The sequence below is a fragment of the Dermochelys coriacea genome, chromosome 6 (genome assembly GCF_009764565.3).
Source record: "Dermochelys coriacea isolate rDerCor1 chromosome 6, rDerCor1.pri.v4, whole genome shotgun sequence".
In the NCBI taxonomy this organism is placed as follows: Eukaryota; Metazoa; Chordata; order Testudines; family Dermochelyidae; genus Dermochelys; species Dermochelys coriacea.
Window position 1 is genome coordinate 13,187,091 of NC_050073.1, and position 22,819 is coordinate 13,209,909.

At 44.7% G+C, this 22,819-nt stretch overlaps 1 protein-coding gene and 1 long non-coding RNA gene across 5 annotated transcripts in view; both read right to left on the bottom strand.

Moving 5' to 3' along the window:
• LOC119857280 (NACHT, LRR and PYD domains-containing protein 3-like) overlaps positions 1-22,819 on the bottom strand; it is a 258,531-nt gene that overhangs the window by 209,636 nt on the left and 26,076 nt on the right. For all 4 annotated transcript variants that reach the window (XM_043516752.1, XM_038406006.2, XM_038406002.2 and 1 more), the window contains exon 4: positions 20,381-22,112. In XM_043516752.1, the coding sequence (XP_043372687.1) occupies positions 20,381-22,112 (1,732 nt within the window). The remainder of the gene's footprint in view (positions 1-20,380; positions 22,113-22,819) is intronic.
• On the bottom strand, positions 8,531-8,715 carry LOC122460671. The gene is made up of 2 exons (XR_006282126.1): positions 8,682-8,715; positions 8,531-8,651 (listed from the first exon to the last, which is right to left on the bottom strand). It is a non-coding gene; the product is annotated as an uncharacterized LOC122460671 (long non-coding RNA).

Genomic DNA, 22,819 nt, shown 5'->3' on the forward strand with positions numbered 1-22,819 from the left:
AAGGACCCAACTGAGATAAAAAAAGAGAGATGCCCCTCAAATGAGGAGTGTGTCAGAAGTAAGCTTTGGGAAGGAGGTAGCTGTGCCAACAGTAGTAGAGTTTATTCTTTGCCCTGGGTGTTGATTAGAGTCCATTCTGGAGGCAGAGTTTCTCTTTGTGAATTTGGTGCTGGGCTCAGATCTCTGGAAGAGGAGCCTCCGCTGTGTGACCCTCTTGATTTGATTCCAAAACAGGTGAATAAATGTAAATATGACAAGTTTCAGTTAGCGTTTACCCAGACTCCCTGTCACCAATTTCTCCTCTGATCTGAAATGTGCTAGACACCTGCCACCACTTGGCTGAGGGTAACAGTGGTGTCAGAACAGGACACTGGTGCTAGAAGAAGGAGCAACACTACACACAGACAGTCCCTGCCCTGAGGATCCTACAATATAAATAGACCAGACAGGTAAAAGGTAGGGAAAGGAATTATTATTATTCTCATTTTTCAAATGGAGTATTGAGATCCATAAGAGATTGAATGACTTGACCATCCTTTCTCTTGTATAGAGCTGTGCTTAGCCCCTCGTGTTTCTCAGGATCAGAAGGGCCCCCATATTTTTTAACCAACATGACCTTTCCCCCCCCCATTTTTCTTGTGGTTGAGGTTCATAAGGAAGAGCTACTTACCAATCAGGTATTGAACATAAGGGCCTACTGATGAGGCTTCTCACTGTGATATCTATTGTGATTTGCTAAAGTGTGTTGGAAGAATTCAAAAAGATCTAACTACTGACCAGACCAGACCCAAGCATACATTTGAAGAGCTGTTGGAAGGGAAAATAAAATTCAAAATGGGTTTCCTAGAATTGAGGGAACTCTAGTGTGTGTGATTGTGGGGGTCGGGGGAGGGGGAAGGTTGGACTGACTCAGATGTTTTTGAAATGTCAGGTGCCATTTCCAGTATTTTAAAAATTTGCCATACATTTCATATCAAAATTACAAGAGCATTCATTGTTTTCATCTGGAATTTGGTAATAGGACGGCTTGCTAATACACCATATTGTGATGTATTGTAAAGGGATGGGGATACATCAAAACCACATGACTGTATTAGGAGCTCCATGATTAAGTTTACTTGCAGAATTACACTTGAAGCAAGACTGAAAACTCTTTATTTTCACTAGATTACCAGCCCAGACCCATAAAAAACAATGTTTAATTTTCACCAAAAGTGGAAGAAATCTTCTAAATATGATTGATAATGCAGCTATTTACTCAAAATAGCACTGTTTTTGAAAGTTTGGGAAATACTTAGACCCAGGTGATAGATTGTATGCATTTTCCCCTACTTTTTTTTCCTTTTGTTAAACCAAAAGTCTGTAATCATACAACAATGTGAGCTTGTACCATATAATGCAAAAAAAAAAAAAAAAAGTCATCATTTGTAGATGGTACTGATGTGAGAACAGTTTTCTTTCTGCAATTTTTATGAAGCTATGCAAACAAGAAGACACCTACCCCCTATTTATAAAATGTTTTTGTTATTATATCTTTAGCTCTGTGGCCATCAGGGATAACATGACCCCCTCCTTCTCAGAATTCTGTCCCTTTGCAAAAAGGTTTCCTAGAAACATGAGAGGAAATCTAAGTCTCCACTTACAACTTTGATCCTTAATCTTCTATGCTGATGAAGGAGAGTAAGAGCACTTAGAACACCTATAAACAACAACTGTCACCACTGTTCCCTCTAATTTTCCCCACTCATATGTGGAATAAACCTTGTTATGTACACCAATATAAAGGAGATGTGTGATAAATCACCTTCATATTGGTGCACATAAAATTAACGATGTGGGGCTGAGGGGTTTGGAGTATGTGTGGGAGGGCTCAGGGTAGGGCAGAGGGTTGGGTTGTGGGGGGATGAGGGCTCTGGGGTGGACCTGGGGCTGGGAATGAGGGGTTTGGGGTGTGGGAGGAGGCTCAGGGCTAGGCAGAGGGTTGGGTTAGGTCAGCTCTTCAGCTGATTACATCTGCTGCCATTTGGCATAAGAAGAGATGTGGTTTCTCAGGCATCCATCACCCATTTCGTTTAAGGTTTTATAGATGAAAAAGGGACCTCCACATTTTGCATAAAATCAGTAGGAAACCAGTGCAGACAATACAGCAAAAATGTGTCAATGTACCACTTTATAAATAGGGATCTACAGTCTATCCTAGCTGAAGTTTGCCATGGGATTTTGGTAAGTAATTGATCTTTAAATATTCAGGGTAAATAGGACAAATCCCCTGAGATGGGATATTAGATGGATGGGATCTGAGTTACTATAGTTACTATAGAAAATTCTTTCCTGGGTATCTGGCTGGTGAATCTTGCCCATATGCTCAGGGTTTAGCTGATCGCCATATTTGGGGTCGGGAAGGAATTTTCCTCCAGGGCAGATTGGAGAGGCCCTGGAGGTTTTTCGCCTTCCTCTGTAGCATGGGGCATGGTTGACTTGAGGGAGGCTTCTCTGCTCCTTCAAGTCTTTGAACCATGATGTAAGGACTTCAATAGCTCAGACATGGGTGAGGTTTTTCATAGGAGTGGGTGGGTGAGATTCTGTGGCCTGCACTGTGCAGGAGGTCAGACTAGATGATCAGAATGGTCCCTTCTGACCTTAGTATCTATGAATCTAAGTTTCTGAATTGTCTTGTATGATCCCAAACAGAGCACACTGCAGTAATTCAATTTCAAGGTGATAAAGAGCTCCAGAATTGTGATTAGGTCTGCATCTGAAACAAAAGGTTGGAAGCTTCTTGGCATGTGCAGATGGGGAAAAAATAAAACCCCACATTCTTGACCAGATACAGGGATCATCTTTGACACTGACAAATTAATAAAAGGCTATTGGTAAATTAATGCAGGGCCACTGTTAAAGCTCTTTAGTGGTATTTAAAATCAGAACTAAGGAAAAAAGCAATCTAGGATGTGCCATTCTTATTTACTGGCAGATGGCAATATATCCCTATGACTGCAAGCTGCACTGCCCAATTTCTCTGCTCCATTTCTTCTCACCTTTTTAAGCTTCCCCTTCTGTGATTTAGAAACCATAAAGCGCACTGAGAGCTGGATCTCATACTCTTAAGATTTCCTAGAGGCTGGAAATATTGCAATATATCAAAGTAAAAATGAAGGTAATGAAGAGTGCTAAGGGGAAACAGTCAGTCTGGTTCAGAGGCCCATAGTGTTAGCTTCCTTTATAGATCTGTTTTGACAGCTCATGAGACTCTCTAGATGTGTAAGCAGAGTATGGATGCACCATCGGGGCACCAAAACCATCTTAATTCTCTTCTGTAGTCACCAAAATCTAATGCATCTTTAAAAAGAAGTGTAATATGAGCTGTGAAATGACACTGTGCACCCTGTATTCAATCCCTACACATGGTTGTAAGGTTGTAATAACCTTTGTACAAAATATGTCTTGTGAGGTATCTTTTGAAAACTAACAACACACTGGTCAATAATAATGTTGTGTGATGTATTTACATGGTTGGTATTAAGAGTTATGGACATATGCTGACATGATGACTAAACTGTGTTCAAGCCAGGCATGTCCAGGGGAGTTGGTAAACAGGTCTGCCTTGATCAAATTCACATTCCTTTGTCTCTTTGACCAGCCCAATCTTCAAGCAAAGAAAATGATGGCCCATTTTTACATATCAAGTGAAAAAGGTACCTAACATTTATACCCAGCAGGAGACAGAAGCTTGTGGCTCAAGGAGACCCCCCCCACACATTCTCCCCCTACCACACTGGGCTGGGGCTTCTGCCATGCAGGGAGGCAGGTCTAAGGGCTTTAGTCCCATGCGGGGGCATCAGGGCAGAAACCCTCACAGACCAGTGTTGCAAGCATTGCAACTTTTCTAGAAGCCACCACCTATCAGGCCTACAACACCTCAGGCACACAGGTCTTCTCCAGCATCAGAGCTCATGCAGGACCACCAGGTCTCCCTACACTTCTCTGACTTACAGAAGCACTGATGTGACACCATCATAGGACCCAACCACATCAGCCACACCATCAGGAGCTCATTCACCGGCATATCTACTAATGTGATATAAGCCATCATGTGCCAGCAATGCCCCTCTGCCATGTACATTGGCCAAACAGGACAGTCTCTACATAAAAGAATAAAATGGACACATATCAGACATTAGGAATGGTAACATACAAAAGCCAGTAGGAGAACACTTCAATCTCCCTGGACATTCAATAACAGATTTAAAAGTAGCCATACTTCAACAAAAAAAAACTTCAAAAACAGACTTCAAAGAGAAACTGCAGCACTACAATTCATTTGCAAATTTAACACCATTAATTTGGGCCTGAATAGGCACTGGGAGTGGCTGGCTCACTACAAAAGCAATTTTCCCTCTCATGGTATTGGCCCCTCCTCATCAATTATTGGGAATGGACCACATCCACCCTGATTGAATTGGCCTTGTCAGCACTGGTTCTCCACTTGTAAGGCAACTCCCTTCTCTTCATAGGCCAGTATATTTAAACCTGTATCTGTAATTTTCACTCCATGCATCTGAAGAAGCGGGGTTTTTTTTTATCTACAAAAGCTTATACCCAAATACATCTGTTGGTCTTTAAAGTGCCACTAGACTACTCATTGTTTTAGCACAGCTGCGTGTCCCTGGCAGAAATCCTGTGACCAACCTGACTTCCTCCACTACAGATTTGTTCTCTCCTCTTTCAGTTCCGCCATCTTCCTATCTAAACAACTCTACTTCGCCAACTTAAATGAATCCCATGCCTGCAATCGACAGCACCTATTTTTCGCCTTTGACTTCCCCTTCCCTCCCCCTTACTTGACCTCACTTTCCTTTGCACAGCATGACACTGACTTCTTCAGATAAATCATTAACAAAATCCCTCACCTCACACTGCCCTCCTACTGCTCTTCTCAGATACCAACACAGAAACTTCTTGTCTGCTCTTCTCCTCCAACTGCCGCAGTGACTCTGTTGTGATGTTCCCCTCTGGTGTTATTCTGACCGGTGATCTACTAGCCCTCTCCAATCCTAGACTCTGGAAGCCAGCCTTACCCTGCTCTGCCATGAGAGCCCCCGCTCCTGGGCCGTTCATGCATAGCCTCTGGCTCCCAGCTACTTGCAAGCGAATGACACTAGCCAATATCTCCGGTCCCAGACAAAACCCTAGGAACCTCCGACTTGCAGTGTCCAGTTATGCCTGTTGGATGCTGCAAGCTTGTATGAGTTCATCAATTTAACAAAGAAATTGATATGTACCAGGCTTGTTATCCCAACGGGAGCCTCTGACACACTTCAAACCAAATGCACTGCTTCAGGTAGAACAAATTAATTTATTAACTACAAAGATAGATTTTAAGTTGTTATAAGTTAAAGCATAACAAGTCAGATTTGATCAATGAAATAAAAGCAAAACACATTCTAAGCTGATCTTAACACTTTCAATGTCCTTAAAAAACTTAGATGCTTCTCACCACAGGCTGGCTGGTTACTTTTCAGTCAGACTCTCCCCTTTGATCAGCGTTTCAGTCACTTGGTGATGGTGGTGTCTGTAGATATAGATGGGAGAGAGAGAGAGTGTGGCAAAACTCCCTTTTATCGTGTCCTTTCTTTCTTGGCTTTGCCCCCCTCCCACTTCAGAGTCAGGTGAGCATTACCTCATCGCAGTTCCAAACTGACCAAAGGAAGGGGGTGACTGCCTTGAGGATCTAACAAATTCTTTTGTTGCTGCCTAAGACAGTGTCCATTATTCCTGTGAGGCTGGGCTGGGTTTGTCCCATCCATGCCCTGATGTGGTGCGAACTGCCTCTCTGTTCTTGGAGAGTTTTTGCATGGGTTTGCTTTAAGCCATGAGGATACATTTTCAGCTTCATAACTATATACATGAAATTATAATCTATAATCTTATTATAACATCACTATCATACATATAAAGGGAATGGTAAACCTTTAAAATCCCTCCTGGCCAGAGAAAAAATCCTTTCACCTGTAAAGGGTTAAGAAGCTAGGATAACCTCGCTGGCAATGAGGAGACAAGATACTTTCAAAGCTGGAGGGAGGGAGAAACAAAGGGTCTGTCTGTCTGTGTGATGCTTTTGCCGGGGACAGAACAGGAACGGAGTCTTAGAATTTAGTAAGTAATCTAGCTAGATAGGCGTTAGATTATGATTTCTTTAAATGGCTGAGAAATTACACTGTGCTGAATAGAATGACTATTCTTGTCTGTGTGTCTTTCTTGTAACTTAAGGTTTTGCCTAGAGGGATTCTCTATGTTTTAAATCTAATTACCCTGTAAGGTATTTACCATCCTGATTTTACAGATGTGATTCTTTTTACCTTTTCTTACATTAAAATTCTTCTTATAAGAAATTGAATCCTTTTTTCATTGTTCTTAAGATCCAAGGGTTTGGGTCTGTGGTTACCTATGCAAATTGGTGAGGATTTTTATCAAGCCTTCCCCAGGCAGGGGGGTGCAAGGTTTTGGTGAGGGTTTTGGGGGGGGAAGACGTTTCCAAACAACTCTTTCTCAAAAAATAAACCCAGATGTTTGGTGGTGGCAGCGAAAGTCCAAGGGCAAAGGGTAAAATAGTTTGTACCTTGGGGAAGTTTTAACCTAAGCTGGTAAAAGTAAGCTTAGGAGGTTTTCATGCAGGTCCCCACATCTGTACCCTAGAGTTCAGAGTGGGGAAGACACCTCGACAATCACTATAACAACCTTGCTCAGTGCATTATGAGCCTTCTGAATACACCCAACATGACAAACTTCGCATTGGATACCACATAATCATTTTATAAAGATGAACATGGGGGCATAGGGTGTTCCCCGGAGGTACAGAGCGTCACATCTGTGATGGGGTGTACCAACACTGCACTGGTGAGGCGAAGGTTAAAGAGCTGCTCAGGGACCCTCATCTCTGCTGTGTATGCTCTTAGTGGAGGACACATTGAAAAGAGAGTGACTCCGCTCAGTCTGGGCTGACTGAGGAGGAGAGGAGTCAGGTGCAGCAGCCTCCTGCAGGGAGGCCATCAGGACTGAGCCTCATAGCTGAGGCACTGGAAGACTGTTGACTGCAAGAGCTGGGTGATGATTCACTGAGGCCAGTGGAAGTGACTCCAGAGATGGATCAGAGGGGATCACATGAGGGACCCCAAGTCCAACCCATGACAAAGTCTGAAGGACTGGAACCAGGGTAGGAAGTGACCCAGGGAGCACATGTAGGGGTATCAGGCCCTGAACCCTGCACAAGGGCTACTGTTTCAAAGGGCCCTAGGTCAGAACCTGGTGGAGTAAGGTGGGCCTGTGTTCCCTTACTACCTGCTCCTTGTTAGTAGGTGATGCTACTCTGAACTACAGCCACTAGGCAAAGCAGACTTTGGACTCTCAACAGTGGGTGACACCACCCTGAGCTCTAGCTGCTAAGCAAGGTGGCCTATGGACTCTTGCCAGTGGGTGACACTACCCCAAACTGTAACTACCAATGAAATTGACCCTTGGACTCTCACAGTTAGGCATTATACTGCAGAGTATCGCCATTAGGCAGTACTGCTGGCCTGGATTACACAGCCAACCCCCAACACATGGTGGATAGCCTATACCTTGGGAGAGCACCCTGTAACCCCCATAGTCCTCATTTACATATAATTGTGATATTGCATATAAAGCATTCTTTGTAAGGTATCATGGAAAAGGTTATGATCTAAGTTCCCTCTAAGCTGCAAGGCTGTGTGGCTACACAGCAGCCTATTAAGCACTGTGTAGGTGCTCAGGGCCACGGCAGGGAGAAATGCCTCTCCCTCAACCCCGTACCTGCTGTGGCAGGGAGAGGCGTCTCTCCCTGCTGGCTCCACCCAAATCCCAGACCTACCGCGGCTCGGGGAGAGGCATCCCTCCCCTGGCCTCAACCCAGCCCTGGCCCAGACCTGCCATAGCATATGAAGTTATTAGATTATGTTGAACATTTGTCAGTAAAACATGCTGCAAGTTGAGGAATCAGCCAGATATTAGCTCCACAGAGGCAACATCAAGGAAAGTAATCAATGCCCGGGCGGGTGTCAAACAACCATCAACAGCCATTGCCCAGCAAGGGAGCTACAATTCAAGGACTCACTTGCATAAGGCCACACCAAAGGAATTGCTCAACTTTGCCTGATGACTCAGCAATGCCCACCAGACATACCTGTGTTGTGTTCTCTAAGTACATGGACTAAGGGTATAAAACAGAACACGGGCCCACTGCATGGCCTTTTCTCCTTCCCCCACCTATGCTGCAAGCAACAAGGACACTCAGAAGACTGAAGACTCCAACAGAGGAGACTGGGTCAGGTTTCAAGGGTGAAACCTGTGTACTATGAACTGCAATATCCACTGGGGTGAGAAAAACCACTTAATCTAGATGTTGCCCAGCCTACTAGGGTTGAGAGTTTAGATTCCATGCTTATCTTTTATTTTATTTTGGAACTAACTCAAGCAAAAAGTCAATCACTTAAAATCTATCATTTGTACTCAAACTTCTTTTACCGTTATCTTTACCAATGAGTTTGCCTGAAGTGTTGGTAAATCTGCTCTGGTTTGCAAAGGCTGGCGTATATCCATTTTCCATTGAGGAAGTGGTGAACCAATTAATAAATCTGCACTGCTCATCTTCAGCAGTGCAAGACGGTATATTCCTGAGGGACAGTGCTGGGAGGGATTCAGTAGGCAGCTTTCTCTGTGTGATTCATGAGTGGCTCTGGGAACAATCATGCAATCTAGCTGGGTGTGGGGCTCCATGTGTGGTTGTGCTGAGTGATCACAGCGCTTGGAGGGGGTTGCTGCATGTCACTAGCAAAGCACTGTGAGAGACACCCCAGGCTGGAGAGTTAAGGGGGCACAGCAGTTCCACAATCCCAGGCTGCACCCCAGGGATCCCATCACAGTGGAGAATATGGGCATAAACCGGGTCCTGTTAGAAAGGCCAAATTAGAGGGTTAAGGGGAGTAAATGGCAAGGAAACCAAGGACACAGAAAATCTGTTGAAGTGGTTGTTGGAGAGCCAGCAGCAGCAGGTGGCCCAACAGCATTGGGGCAGCTGCTACAACACATTGCGGCCCAACAGCAACAACCAATGGCCAATCCACAAGAACAGCAGCAACAGCTGATGCACGAGTTGGTGGCCTAGCAGCAGCTGCAGCAGCAAGAGTGTCTGATCTCGGACGAATTGCATCCGAGAGTGCTGAAGGAATTGGCGGCTGTGATTGCAGAGCCCTTGGCCATTATCTTTGAAAACTCGTGGCGAACGGGGGAAGTCCCGGATGACTGGAAAAAGGCTAATGTAGTGCCCATCTTTAAAAAAGGGAAGAAGGAGGATCCTGGGAACTACAGGCCGGTCAGCCTCACCTCAGTCCCTGGAAAAATCATGGAGCAGGTCCTCAAAGAATCAATCCTGAAGCACTTAGAGGAGAGGAAAGTGATCAGGAACAGTCAGCATGGATTCACCAAGGGAAGGTCATGCCTGACTAATCTAATCGCCTTTTATGATGAGATTACTGGTTCTGTGGATGAAGGGAAAGCAGTGGATGTATTGTTTCTTGACTTTAGCAAAGCTTTTGACACGGTCTCCCACTGCATTCTTGTCAGCAAGTTAAGGAAGTATGGGCTGGATGAATGCACTATAAGGTGGGTAGAAAGCTGGCTAGATTGTCGGGCTCAACGGGTAGTGATCAATGGCTCCATGTCTAGTTGGCAGCCGGTGTCAAGTGGAGTGCCCCAGGGGTCGGTCCTGGGGCCCGTTTTGTTCAATATCTTCATAAATGATCTGGAAGATGGTGTGGATTGCACTCTCAGCAAATTTGCGGATGATACTAAACTGGGAGGAGTGGTAGATACGCTGGAGGGGAGGGATAGGATACAGAAGGACCTAGACAAATTGGAGGATTGGGCCAAAAGAAATCTAATGAGGTTCAATAAGGATAAGTGCAGGGTCCTGCACTTAGGATGGAAGAATCCAATGCACCGCTACAGACTAGGGACCGAATGGCTCGGCAGCAGTTCCGCGGAAAAGGACCTAGGGGTGACAGTGGACGAGAAGCTGGATATGAGTCAGCAGTGTGCCCTTGTTGCCAAGAAGGCCAATGGCATTTTGGGATGTATAAGTAGGGGCATAGCGAGCAGATCGAGGGACGTGATCGTTCCCCTCTATTCGACACTGGTGAGGCCTCATCTGGAGTACTGTGTCCAGTTTTGGGCCCCACACTACAGGAAGGATGTGGATAAATTGGAAAGAGTACAACGAAGGGCAACGAAAATGATTAGGGGTCTAGAGCACATGACTTATGAGGAGAGGCTGAGGGAGCTGGGATTGTTTAGTCTGCAGAAGAGAAGAATGAGGGGGGATTTGATAGCTGCTTTCAACTACCTGAAAGGGGGTTTCAAAGAGGATGGCTCTAGACTGTTCTCAATGGTAGCAGATGACAGAACGAGGAGTAATGGTCTCAAGTTGCAATGGGGGAGGTTTAGATTGGATATTAGGAAAAACTTTTTCACTAAGAGGGTGGTGAAACACTGGAATGCGTTACCTAGGGAGGTGGTAGAATCTCCTTCCTTAGAGGTTTTTAAGGTCAGGCTTGACAAAGCCCTGGCTGGGATGATTTAACTGGGACTTGGTCCTGCTTTGAGCAGGGGGTTGGACTAGATGACCTTCTGGGGTCCCTTCCAACCCTGATATTCTATGATTCTATGATTCTATGATCCAACAGATGTCAGCACGACTACATCTGCAGGAAGAAGCAAAGCCACCATGCCTGGGCCGATGGGAGACAACCCCTCTGCCAGGCTGCCCATACCAGTGCATGAAGATGGGCCCTGAGGCCTTCCTGGTCACCTTCAAATGGGTGGCCACCACAGCATGCTGGCCACTAGAACACTGGGCTACCTTTGTGGCCCCCTACTTAACCGACCCTGCACAAGCCACATATCAGAACCTAGACCCTACGGAGGTGCTGGACTATGCCAAGATGACGATGGCCATACTCAACCATCTTGGAATCAGTCCAGAAATGTACCAACAGGTTTCGTCAGGAGAAATCTCCCGAGTCGGACCCCATGTGGTGTCCCAATGTCTGCGGGACCGCTGCTGGTGCTGGCTAAACCCAGAGAGACCGACTGGGGTGCAGATAGTGGAGAGGATTGGAATAGAGCAATTCACCCAAATTCTCCCAGCTGGAGGAAGGGACTGGGTGAAGCACCATAGGCTGTCGACCCTCCCCGAGGTGGTGATTCTCATTGAGGATTACATGACTGCCAAGGACCTGGCCCCTTTGGCTCTGAGACCAGGAAGCCACAGGAGTCAGGACCCAAATTCCAGCAGAGACCAGATGAGGTGAGAAGAACAGGGACCATTGACCTGACCAACCCTGCAAGAGGTATCCTCAGCCAGAGGGAAGATCATCAGTATTGAGGAGACAGACACAGAGGAGACCAAAAACCCCGAAGAGAAGGAGACACAGCATCCTAGAAAGGAGCATGCTGTCAGGGGGTCCCGAAGGGCCAGTGCTTCAAGTACAGACAGGAGGGGCATATCAGGTGAAAGTGACCCTTTATGGATTGTAGCTCTGTTGAGGCATGGGCCACAGGACCCATGCTCAGAAGAGTGGCCTGCCCAATCTACTGCTCCAGTGTGGGTCAATGACACTCAGGTAATGGGCCTAGAGGACTCCAGGTGCAGCAAGACTATTGTCTAGATCAGTCTGGTGGGATCCCCTGACATGGCTCGGGCCCCCATCTACCTCCAGTGCATCCACGGGGATGTACAGCCCTACTCGGTGATGAAGATACAGCTCAAAGTAAAAGGCCATGAGGAAACCTGCTGTGTCAGCCTTGTGACTACCCTTGCCTATCCTGTAATCCTGGGATGTGACTGGAGGTGGTTTCCTGAAACAATGCAGATCCTGTAACAATGGAACAGCAACCACTCCACAGAAACAAACCCAGGCCCAAAGATAAGGGGGTTCATGGACTGAAAGGAGATGGAGGACTCGGGTGAGAGTCCCTCAGGGCAGGCAGAGCCACCAGTGTTGTGCCCCATAGAAGCGGAAGCATTAGATGAGACAGGCCAAGAATGCTTGATGAACAATAGGGACTTTGTGCAAGAGCAAAGAGAAGACCAGATCCTAAGTCATGCCTGGGACCAGACAGTTACCCCTGATGGGGAGTGGAGTGGGGATCCTGGACATCACAGGGACCCCACTTTGAAATCCACAAGAGACTGTAGCAGTAACAAAAGACCCCCAACCACAGAAGATGCTCCAGCAGCTGTCAGTTCCCAAGATACTCTGGCAGGGGCTATGACACCTCGTCCACTTGGTGCCATCTGCCAAACACTTAGGGAGAGAGAAGATGCTTCAAAGGGTAGCCGTCAGGTATTTTTGGCCAGGCATCAACAAGGTTTTTGTGAGATTTCTGTGCCTCAAGCCCTGGGTACAGCCCTCAAGCTAACAGGGCCCAACAGGATACCCACGTAGTATTTGAGTGGGTAGGAATGGACTTGGTGGGACCCCTGAAGAAGAAGAGTGGGTCTGGGTTCCAGTATATACTGGTGATTGTAGACCATGCTGTCCCGTTGTGCACAACGAAGGCACCTGTTAGAATATAGGCTTGTCTGTCAGCCTGAGATAGAATTTTGTGTTTGACTTTTTGATACTCTTATCAAAAGCCCTACTCAATGATGAAGATACCGCTCAAAGTAAAAGGCCATGAGGAAACCTGCTGTGTCAGCCTTGTGACTACCCTTGCCTATCCTGTAATCCTGGGATGTGACTGGAGGTGGTTTCCTGAAACAATGCAGATCCTGTAACAATGGAACTGCAACCACTCCACAGAAACAAACCCAGGCCCAAAAGTAAGGGGGTTCATGGACTGAAAGGAGATGGAGGATTCAGGTGAGAGTCCCTCAGGGCAGGCAGAGCCATCTTATACTAATATGAAGAACAATGAAGAAGGACACTGTGTGTTGCATTTTCCTCAACCAGGTGGGGCCTTTAATACAAATGGAAGGGATAGAGGAGTTAAAGTGTTACAAGGCATGCTGGAAGTGCAATATATAAGCATATAGTGAAAGACTGCCCCAGTGTTTAATTTGTATTGAAAGGTGCCAGAGCTCAATCCTGTCACAAATTAAGCACTGGCAGAGCGGCTCACCTTAGCAGTGCCGTTTAAAAAAAAAACAGCTGAACACAGAACTTTAGACTCTGTGCAGATGAAGGTCACTTATTTTAAAATTGTATTTTTTAGTTATATTTGTAAAAGAACAACTTAAAATTTGTGTGAAAGTAAACATGGTTCCAAGACAGATACTAATAATAATGATGGAGTCAAATGTTAGTGAGTCATGACATGATTGTGATCAGTAAACAGAATGCCAAAATAATTTGAAAAATAAATTCCCATTCTTAATAAAAGAGGGGGAAAAATGTAATCACATATGTTAAAATTATATAAATACATTCTTCGTGGAGTGAAAAACAATTGACTAAAATAGAGTAGATAATGGCAGTAACACAGAATGTGTGTTAGAGAATGTAAGCAGATTTTATTTGTCTCTACTAAAGAGCGGGTACAAAGTATCTAACTTGTACTTCTGATATCCGTGTTAAGGCTTCAAAACTGATACCTCAAGGTTTGGGATTGAGAATATTTTACTGCATTATCAAATTTACATATAAACTTAAAATATGGATTTAATTGGTGTTTGCATTTTTTTTCTCTCTTTATATAGGAATTAAATACCATGTTCCTGTCAGCTAATTCCTAAGTTATTCTCTGCAAAAAAAGAGCTTTCATGTGCCTAAGTAGACCCTGGAATCATGGTTAAATTTCTCTCCTCCACCAAAGTCAGAAATGGCCCCCTGTTCATTGACTTGGGGCAGCTTTATCACCACAAAATCAGCATGGAGACTACAGAGTCCCCTGTGGCCCAAGCCCGTTCTGGACCTAGTAACAATCAATGGGTCCCACTTGTCCTCTGGACCAGTGGCTGCAGAAACCGTTCCTCTCGAGGTTACTATCCAAAGGCATTGAAAGACCCTACAGTTCAATGCCATCCATTCCCCACACTCCCCTCTGATCCTTGGAATCTTGTAGCTGGCCCTCCACAACCTCCTTCTCTGTTGGTGTGTACTAAACTCAACTTTCACTCAGAATTCAGCCAGCAGCACAGCTTAACGGCAGGAAGTTGGCAGCGGACAGTAGTTCCCTAGTGGTCACAAACCACGGCATCTGGCCTGGCAGAGCCATCCACTGAACTGGTCCTCAACTTCCATTCAAATACAGTGACTACAATGATGTCCCTGGGGTAAAAATGCAGATGTCTTCCCCCACACAGGGACCAACTGCCCACTCAAGTTACAACCAGGGATAAACATTTCATTCGGGCATATAAATGCCAGGCCTGAGCCTGAACAGGCCACACTGTGTACCTACCCTCAATAGAACCAAGTCAAGAACTTTATTTGTAAGTCCACCTGACCTGCTGGGGATTCATCCTCTTTGTTTAAAAAAAAAAAAATGGAAGGCTACACCTGTGTGCAACTACTGGGCCCTGAATCAGGTCACCAGGAGAAACTGATACCCATTACCATTAATCCCCGAGCTAACGGACCATGTGAGCACTGCTTGAGTATACACAAAACTAGATCTCCAGGGGATATACAACCTATTATGTGTTAGAGCTGGGGATGAATGGAAGACTGCCTTTCAAACTCATTAGGGTCACAACAAGTATCTCATGGTGCCCTTTGGTTTGACAAACGCACCCAAAATGTTCCAACATTTTATTATTGGCATACTCTGGGAGATTCTGGATCAATATGTGGTAGAACTCCTGGATAACATACTTTTTTTTTTTAAAAAAACAATATCAAACACCACACCATGCATGTCTGTTCCATCTTGAAGAGGCTATGCGACCATGGCCTCTTTGTTAAGCTAGAAAAATGTGCCTTGGTCAGTCCTTCATAGAATTCTTAAGATTCATCCTAAATCCCCCTGGTATCAAAATGGACTCGCACAAGGTAAAGGGAGGCCTCAAGTGGGCAGCACCATGGAATGTTTGTGAACTACAACAATATTTGCTGGAGCTTACAAGCTTCTATTGGCAGTTCATCCTGAGGTTCTCGGAGCAGATCACCCCTTTTACTGCCCTGCGCTAGAAAAATACCATGTTCCTCTGGTTTCCCGAGGCCCAAAAGGCCTTTGAGCAAATAAAGCTCATGTTTACCAGCATTCCCATATTGGTCCACCCTGACACCACACAAGCCTTTATCATCAAAGTGGATGCTTCTAAACTGGCAACTGGAGTGGTGGTATCCCAAAAGCACAGTCCTCAACAATTGCTACATCCATGTGCCTTTTACTCCAGGAAACTCTCACCCACAGAGCAAAATTACAACATTTTAGACAAAGAATTCATGGCCATTAACATCACCTTTGAAGAGTGGCCTCACTATCTATAAGTGGCTTCATACCCCATCTAGACATACACCATCATAAGAATCTAGAATATGTGCATAGGTCCAAAGTCCACAATGTTATCTTAGGTAGGCCTCATTCTTTTTGTGCTTTGATCTCCTGTCATCCAGGAACCAAAAACAGCATGCTTGATGCTCTGTCCCAGAAGGGAGAATTTTATGCTGATCTGAAGGACTTGAAGCCTAAAATCTCCTGCATCCTTAAACCTAATAACTTTCTGGGCACGTCCTCCCGCCAAGACCTGCTCACTTGTATACAGCCCGTGGGATCCCTCCTGATGAGCAGAACCCATAAGTAAGGAACTCCATGATGTCAAGACAGGGTACCTACATGAAAGGGCATATACATTTCTCCACCCTCCCCGAGCCTCCAAGGACAACAAATCTACAAGTATGTCATGACCCCCTCCCCCTGCACTGGCAGGACATTTTGGCCACTTTAAAACTTTGTATCCAGTCTCCAGTTTTTTCTGGTAGCCTTGCATGTGGGCCAGAGCACAGGCCTGTGTGTCTCTTGAAATTCATGGGCCCATTCCAAGGTACTGCACAATAAATCCTTCAGACTCCTGCAATCCCTCGAGACTTCATCCAGCGTCTGGACAGTTATCCTGGATTTTGGAGTAGACTATCCTGAGTCCAATGGGTTTATGACCATTCTCACAGTAGTGGACCACCTCACAAAGGTGGCACTCTTCATCACCTGCACTGGCTCAACTTCCTCCCAGGAAATTGCCTGGCTTTGGGTGGATCAAATTGTCCACTCCATGTCCTCCTGGAGCACATCATCCATGACCACAGTGTGTAATTTATCTTCCACTTCCGATGAGGAGCTCACTGGATTTTGGGCATCTGCTTCTGTCTCTCCTTCATCTACCACTCCCAGACAACAGATCAAATGGAAAGAACCAACCAGATCCTGGAACAATATCTTTAATGCTACATAACATTTCACCAGAATGACTGTTCCTTGTTGCTACATCAGGCAGAGTTCATGTACAAAAATGCAGAACATGCCTCTTTATAGCAAAGCCCCCCCACCCCCTGCTTTTTTTTTGGACTGTGGGTTCTACCCTGGGTTGACTGGATACAACAGCTATGCCAAACCCAGGATGATCTTAAGTTCACCTGGAGAATGCCAAGAAGAGTTAAACACATTATGTTGACTGTCAATGACTGGAGGGGCCCCCCCTTTCGGTAGGCCAGAGGGTATGGCTCTCAACAAGATACCCACACATGGACAGGCCAACTCATAACTGGACTACCAGTTCCTTGGCCCCACCAAGTTCCCTGGCAAATAAACGCAGTCATATTTCTACTCGACTTAACCTGTTCCCTCCGAATACACCTGGTTTTCCATATACTTTTGGGAATTGGTGCAGGATGTTCATACCACTGACCTGGTAAACACCTTCCACAAAAACCACACTGGAAAACTCAGATCACTACTGCCTGGGGTTGGGCATGCTAGGGGAGTGGGTGTTCTGAGGGTCATGGTTCCCAAACCCTAGCCCGTGGTTCCCAAGCAGTTTTCAGACCATGGCCCCCACCCAGCAGATCATCAGAATCAGGAGAAGGGAGCTAGCCCTCTTGTAGGCCAGCCACTGGAGGAGGTCTTGACAAACAATTTCACAGAGGGTTACTCAAGTATTTACTAATCAGCAGTAGAATATTGTTGATCAAGAAACCTGGACTCTATCCCTCACTCAGGGTGAGGAATGTGGTTTATAGTGGTTAGAGATAGGATAAGCAAAACTGGTGTAGTAAACATGAGAGGTAGTATGTTTCAGTGGATGAAACTGGGGTTTATTATGTGAGAGAGCTGGGGTCTTTCCCGGAAGTGACCCTGCATAATCTCTCTGCCAGTTTCTTCAAACAATGGGGTATGTTCAGCAGTTCTTTGGGAACTGCCTTCTAAGGTTGGGGCTCATAGCCTTGGTCAATGAAAAGGGTAGTGAATTGCATGAGAATATAATATAAGCAGCACTTAGAGGTGAGGTTTGAACTCCTGGGATCCTGTTTCCCAGACTTAGGAAGTTTGCCCGATACTATAATGGCATTTGGTGAGAAAACCCCTCAGACTGAGTGTTGACATTTGGGCAGTGGCAGATGCATTGGCACATTTGGCTTGGTTCACAGTTTTATTGTTATGATTAAAATGTTATAAAATGCTCCACAGACAAACTGATACTAGCTGCCCAAAAATGTTGTTCATGTAGAGTTAAGGTTGCCCAGCTCTGCCTTGTACCCTTGCAGAATGTGGAGAGTGGCTTAACTTAATCCTCTGTGCGTCAGGGTTTGCTCCACAGCAGCCTCATGGCTCGCCAGAGCACTATGCACCCGGCCTCAGGATCTCCAATGATCAGCCACTGTCTCTTGTGACGTCCTCTGCCATGGTGCTTTAGCCTCTGGCTAAGGCACTCTTGAGTCCCTGCCTTCCGAGGTATTAAAGTCCCAAAAGAAACTTAAACCAAAAACTCTTAATAGGGTCATCCCACAAGTCCTCAGCAGGACCCTGCCCATTTACACTGGGCATGTCTCCAATAGCCAGTCCTTTGGTCAGTCCTCCAGTCCCCACCCCCGTCATCCTATCCACAGGAGGCTCGTCCAACTGGAAAGTTCTCAGCCTCCTGGATGTAACCAGGCTTCCCTCAGAGGGAGAAGCAGGGCTTTGCTCGCCTTCTTGGATAGCACCCAACAGAGCGAGGTTGTCTCCTTTTAACTGCCCGCTCTACACCTGACATCTGCTGCAGCTGTCCTAGGGTGGAGCTGACTGGGTCCACAGGCCCTCATTAATCTCCTCGTCAGCATGGGGCCTGTATGCCCCAGCACAATCTGAAAACTAGGAAATACAAAATTGAACTACACACACATCAGGCTGCCTGCAAACACTCTGGTTTGCAAAGAGCCCCAGACGAATTGCATATGTGCAAATTACTGTCTCTGGCACGTTGCCAGGGCTCAAGCAACATTGGAGGTCCAACATTTACCCTGACCAACTTAAATATTCCTTCTCCAAAGTGGAAGTGGATGTCAAACACTAGCTGAGTAGTCCGGTTAGGTTTGTGGTGAGGGTTGAATTTTTCTATCAAATTTGAAGTGAATTGGACAAGAGGTTCCTCGATTAGGACACTAAAAATAGAGATCTTCAACCTAGGTCAAAAAGTATTTTTGCCACTTTCCAGTCAAACAGCAAAAAGAAGTCAAAACAGTTCAGTGGATTCCCCTAGCTGGGATCTAGTGCACAGAACCAAAGTTATTATCACCGATTATTTGTCATATCATAGCCCCTGGAGACCCCAGCCAGGATTAGGGTCCCAGTGAGCAAGGCACCGTATCTATACATTATAACAGACAGAGCTTATACAACGATTATTATATGCAGAGCTAGTAGCGACTCCTATTATTAAAATTGTCGGACACTTCTCTGTTTCCAGTTGCTTATAACTTTGCCAAATTTTAAGCATTTGGGCTGAAATTTTCCATGCTTGGTGTTTCTGTCAGGCTAAATATTGTGACAGTTTCTCAGAAATGGCTGAACCATTTTAGCAGAATTAGGTTGTTTTCCCATGTTAAAAACAATCTTGCAACTTTTTTCCCCTCAGAAGCTCTAGCTCCCCCATGTTTTAGAGCAGGGAATTGAAATTTTGCAGGGGGAGAGGGGTGGGGCTGGTATGTGTGTCAGTGACATGCCTTTTGCTGTTCCCTTGAAAATATGGCCAAATTAAGAGACTGAAAAATCTCCTTGCATGGTGACAGGTTTCAGAGTGGTAGCCGTATTAGTCTGTATCAGCAAAAAGAACAAAGAGTACTTGTGGCACCTTAGAGACTAACAAATTTATTTGGGCATAAGCTTTTGAAATCAGAAGACAGCTTTTGAAAGCTTATGCCCAAATAAATTTGTTAATCTCTAAGGTGCCACAAGTACTCCTCATTCTTTTTGAAAAATCTCCATTTGCGCAAGCTCTGTAGAGACTTGTTAAAGCTTTGTAGCTCAATTTCTTCGGAGTTTTTGTTGTTGCTGCTGCTGTTTGTAATCTTGTCAATCACCCATGGTTCTTATTACATCACCATTTCTGCACCATAGTAGCTGTTCTCCTCTCCCTCCACTGGCTTCATTTCCCCTTCCTTGTTTTACCTCACTCCTCTACAGTTCCCACCTGCTCTACAGACTCCATGCCAATCTCCCTTTGCCTCCCACCAGCCCAGATAGATATAGGTCCCATATCCATAACTGCCTCCTGACTTCGGATGATGATATCTGCCCTAACCTGGGCTCTCCCTCAATCCTCTCCTTCTCTGCCTCACACACACACACACACACACACACACCACCACGTTGGCCCATCTGCTGCCATCCTCCCTAACCTTATGCCCACCCCTCTGCTTTCCCACCCTCACCTCCTCTTCTCTTGCTGCCTCCAGAACACCCACTCCATCTCTGAAAAGATCTCAGCCATCCACAACCTCTTCATCTCTCATTCCCTCCAGCTCCACACTCTAGCACTCCATAGAGTTTTGCACTGTAGTGTGACTGTGATGAAGTTGGGGTACATATTGCTTTTGGTAGCTATTGGAGTTGGAGGTGAAAGCCAAATGGAGCACTGCAGCATGACTGACAATGTTTAGGCAACATGAAGATAGAAATGAGTGCACTAGTCTTTCCCCTTAACTTCTTATTTCCATGCTTTTAAGGTTTGGGGGTGGATAGGGCATGGTCCTTCCCAGTCTTAAATGTTTGTCACTAAATTGAGTCACTTTTATGGTAGGTCATTTGAGCTATGAAAAACCAGGGGAAAAAATCAATGTTTAAAAAAAATAAGTTACATACATATTTTTAGATCTCAGATAATACTCACCGAAGTGGCCACTTGCATGGTCCTGCGGAATCTTCATTCGGGTCTTCAGTTAGAAACCTGCACTTCTCTATGTAAACGGACTCCAGGTTACAGCAATTCTTTATACAGAATTGAAGAACAATTTGATCCATTTTGGTAAAGGTATGATGAGTAAACTTTAGCTCAGTGAAATGATTCATTGCACTCTGCATAAATTCTGTTTCTTGAATTTCATACAAACAGTAAAAATAATCCAGATAGAAAATCATCTCCTCCTCATCAGAAGGCAATTTATCACAGTTGAACAACGATGAAAAGGGTTTTTCTTTAACCCACGTTAGTAAATTATTTTTAATTTTGGGTGAAAATTTGCAGCTAAGTTTTTTCTCCATGTTCTCCATTCTCTTTTTATTTAAGAGACCAAACAGGAACCGCACTGTTAACATTAAATAATTCCTAGATTTTCCACACTTTTCGAACAATTTTTCCACAGGTTGTATAGCAGTTTCTGATTTTTTTGCTGTTTCTTCTTTCTCCAACACATAAAACAAAGCTGCAAAAAACTCTTGAAAACTCAAGTGAATGAAGCTGTAAACACGTTCACAGACAATGCCTTTTTGAAACATGTTCTCATTCAGAAAGAGGGAATTAGGTTTATCTAAGCCGTGTTTCTTGACATCTTCTTCCTCAAACAGTATTTTCTGCCTCCAGAGTCCATCTGCAGCCAAAGAACAAAGTCCCTTCAAGTTATCTTGTACCTGTTGTGTCTCTGAATTGCTGCTGTGACCCTCTAATAAACTGAAGAGATAGAGCATGTAGACTCCAGTGATTGTATCGGAAGTTCGAGCAAGATCTTCACCTGCTTCCATCTGCTGTTTCAGAACCGTGCAGACGATCCAACACACAATGGGGACAAAGCACATGGTGAAGAGCATTTCATTGTCTTTTACAAAGTTAAAGACTTTTCTTGCTTGTTCTTCATTTCCAAAGAACTTGTAGAAATATTCTTTTCTCTCATTTTCAGAAAATCCCAAGATCTCTGCATATGCACAACGTTCATCTTTCAAACACCGCCCAAGTTTCTCCAGGGCAATTGGTCTTGTAGTAATTATTAAGTATGATTTGTGAAGCACTTCTTTCCCGAATAAACTGCTCAGTATGATTTCCACTGACTGCTTCTTACAGGGATCAGAGCACAGATTACATGTTGGTTGATTAAAGGAAAATCTCAGTTCATCAAAACCATCAATTATGAATAGGAGTTTTTCTGGATTCATTAGAATCTCTTTAGTTGGTGCATTTTGATCAGGACAATTCTTTAAAATCAAATCTTCAACACATCCCTGCTCACTGACCAAGTTAATTTCCCTGCAATTTATGTAGAAAACATAATCAAACCTGCTCTGATACAGTTCTTCATTTGCCCAGTCCAGCATGATCTTTCTTGCTGTCAGTGTTTTTCCTATCCCTGCAGCTCCCTGCAGCACGACAATTTGTGGTGACTGTCCATCTTTATCAGAGTCAAATAAATTGGCTATGGTGATAGGACTAGCACACTCAGCCATGATTTCTGCATGTCTGCGTCCCAAGGCCATTATTTCATGTTCTCTCTGCTTTTTGTGACGATGTTCATTTACAATGATCAGCTTTGTGTATCTGCTGTTTAGCTTCACATTCTCACCAAGACGAGCATTCATGTCTTTTATTGTGCTGTATTTGTTTCGTATATGTTCTCTATACTTCACTCTGTAAGCTGAGTTAGTGACAAGAAGCATTAGATATTATTGTAATGTTACAATAAAGCTATTTAAACAATAATACTGGTACTGTAAATTTATAGTGCACCTTTCATCATAAAGTATCCCCACATAAATTAACTACGTGCGCAGTCCTTACTCGCATCAGAAAAGTGTAGGCTCAGACCTTCTGTTGCCCTGGATTTGAGGGGTGTGTACCCCCCAGGATACGATCAAGCCAATTGCAGCCATATTATGTGCATTCAGCCACCAGGAATTAATGAATAGACCACCACATAGTTAAGAGTTAATTTGGAGATGGGTTTCAGAGTAGCAGCCGTGTTAGTCTGTATTCGCAAAAAGAAAAGGAGTACCCGTGGCACCTTAGAGACTAACAAATTTATTAGAGCATTTGGAGATGGGCTTTTACAAGCAAAGTTAAAACTAGCTACAGTTTCTGCTAATCAGAATGGGAGGAGGGTAAAGACTGAAAACTCTGGTGGTTGGAAAGACTTGAATCTAGACATCTCTCATATTAGAAGTTTATTGAAAGTTAGGGAAAGTGTTGATTCAGTAGGGGTCATTATGATCTATGTTTCTGCTGTTAGAACAGGTTAGCTAATAGAGCATACTTGGAAGCAATTCTCTGACACGATCTTGAAAGACGTTTTCCTGACACCCTTTCTCCCCGGTGGGTGAGCAATTGGGCATTGCGAACCTGATG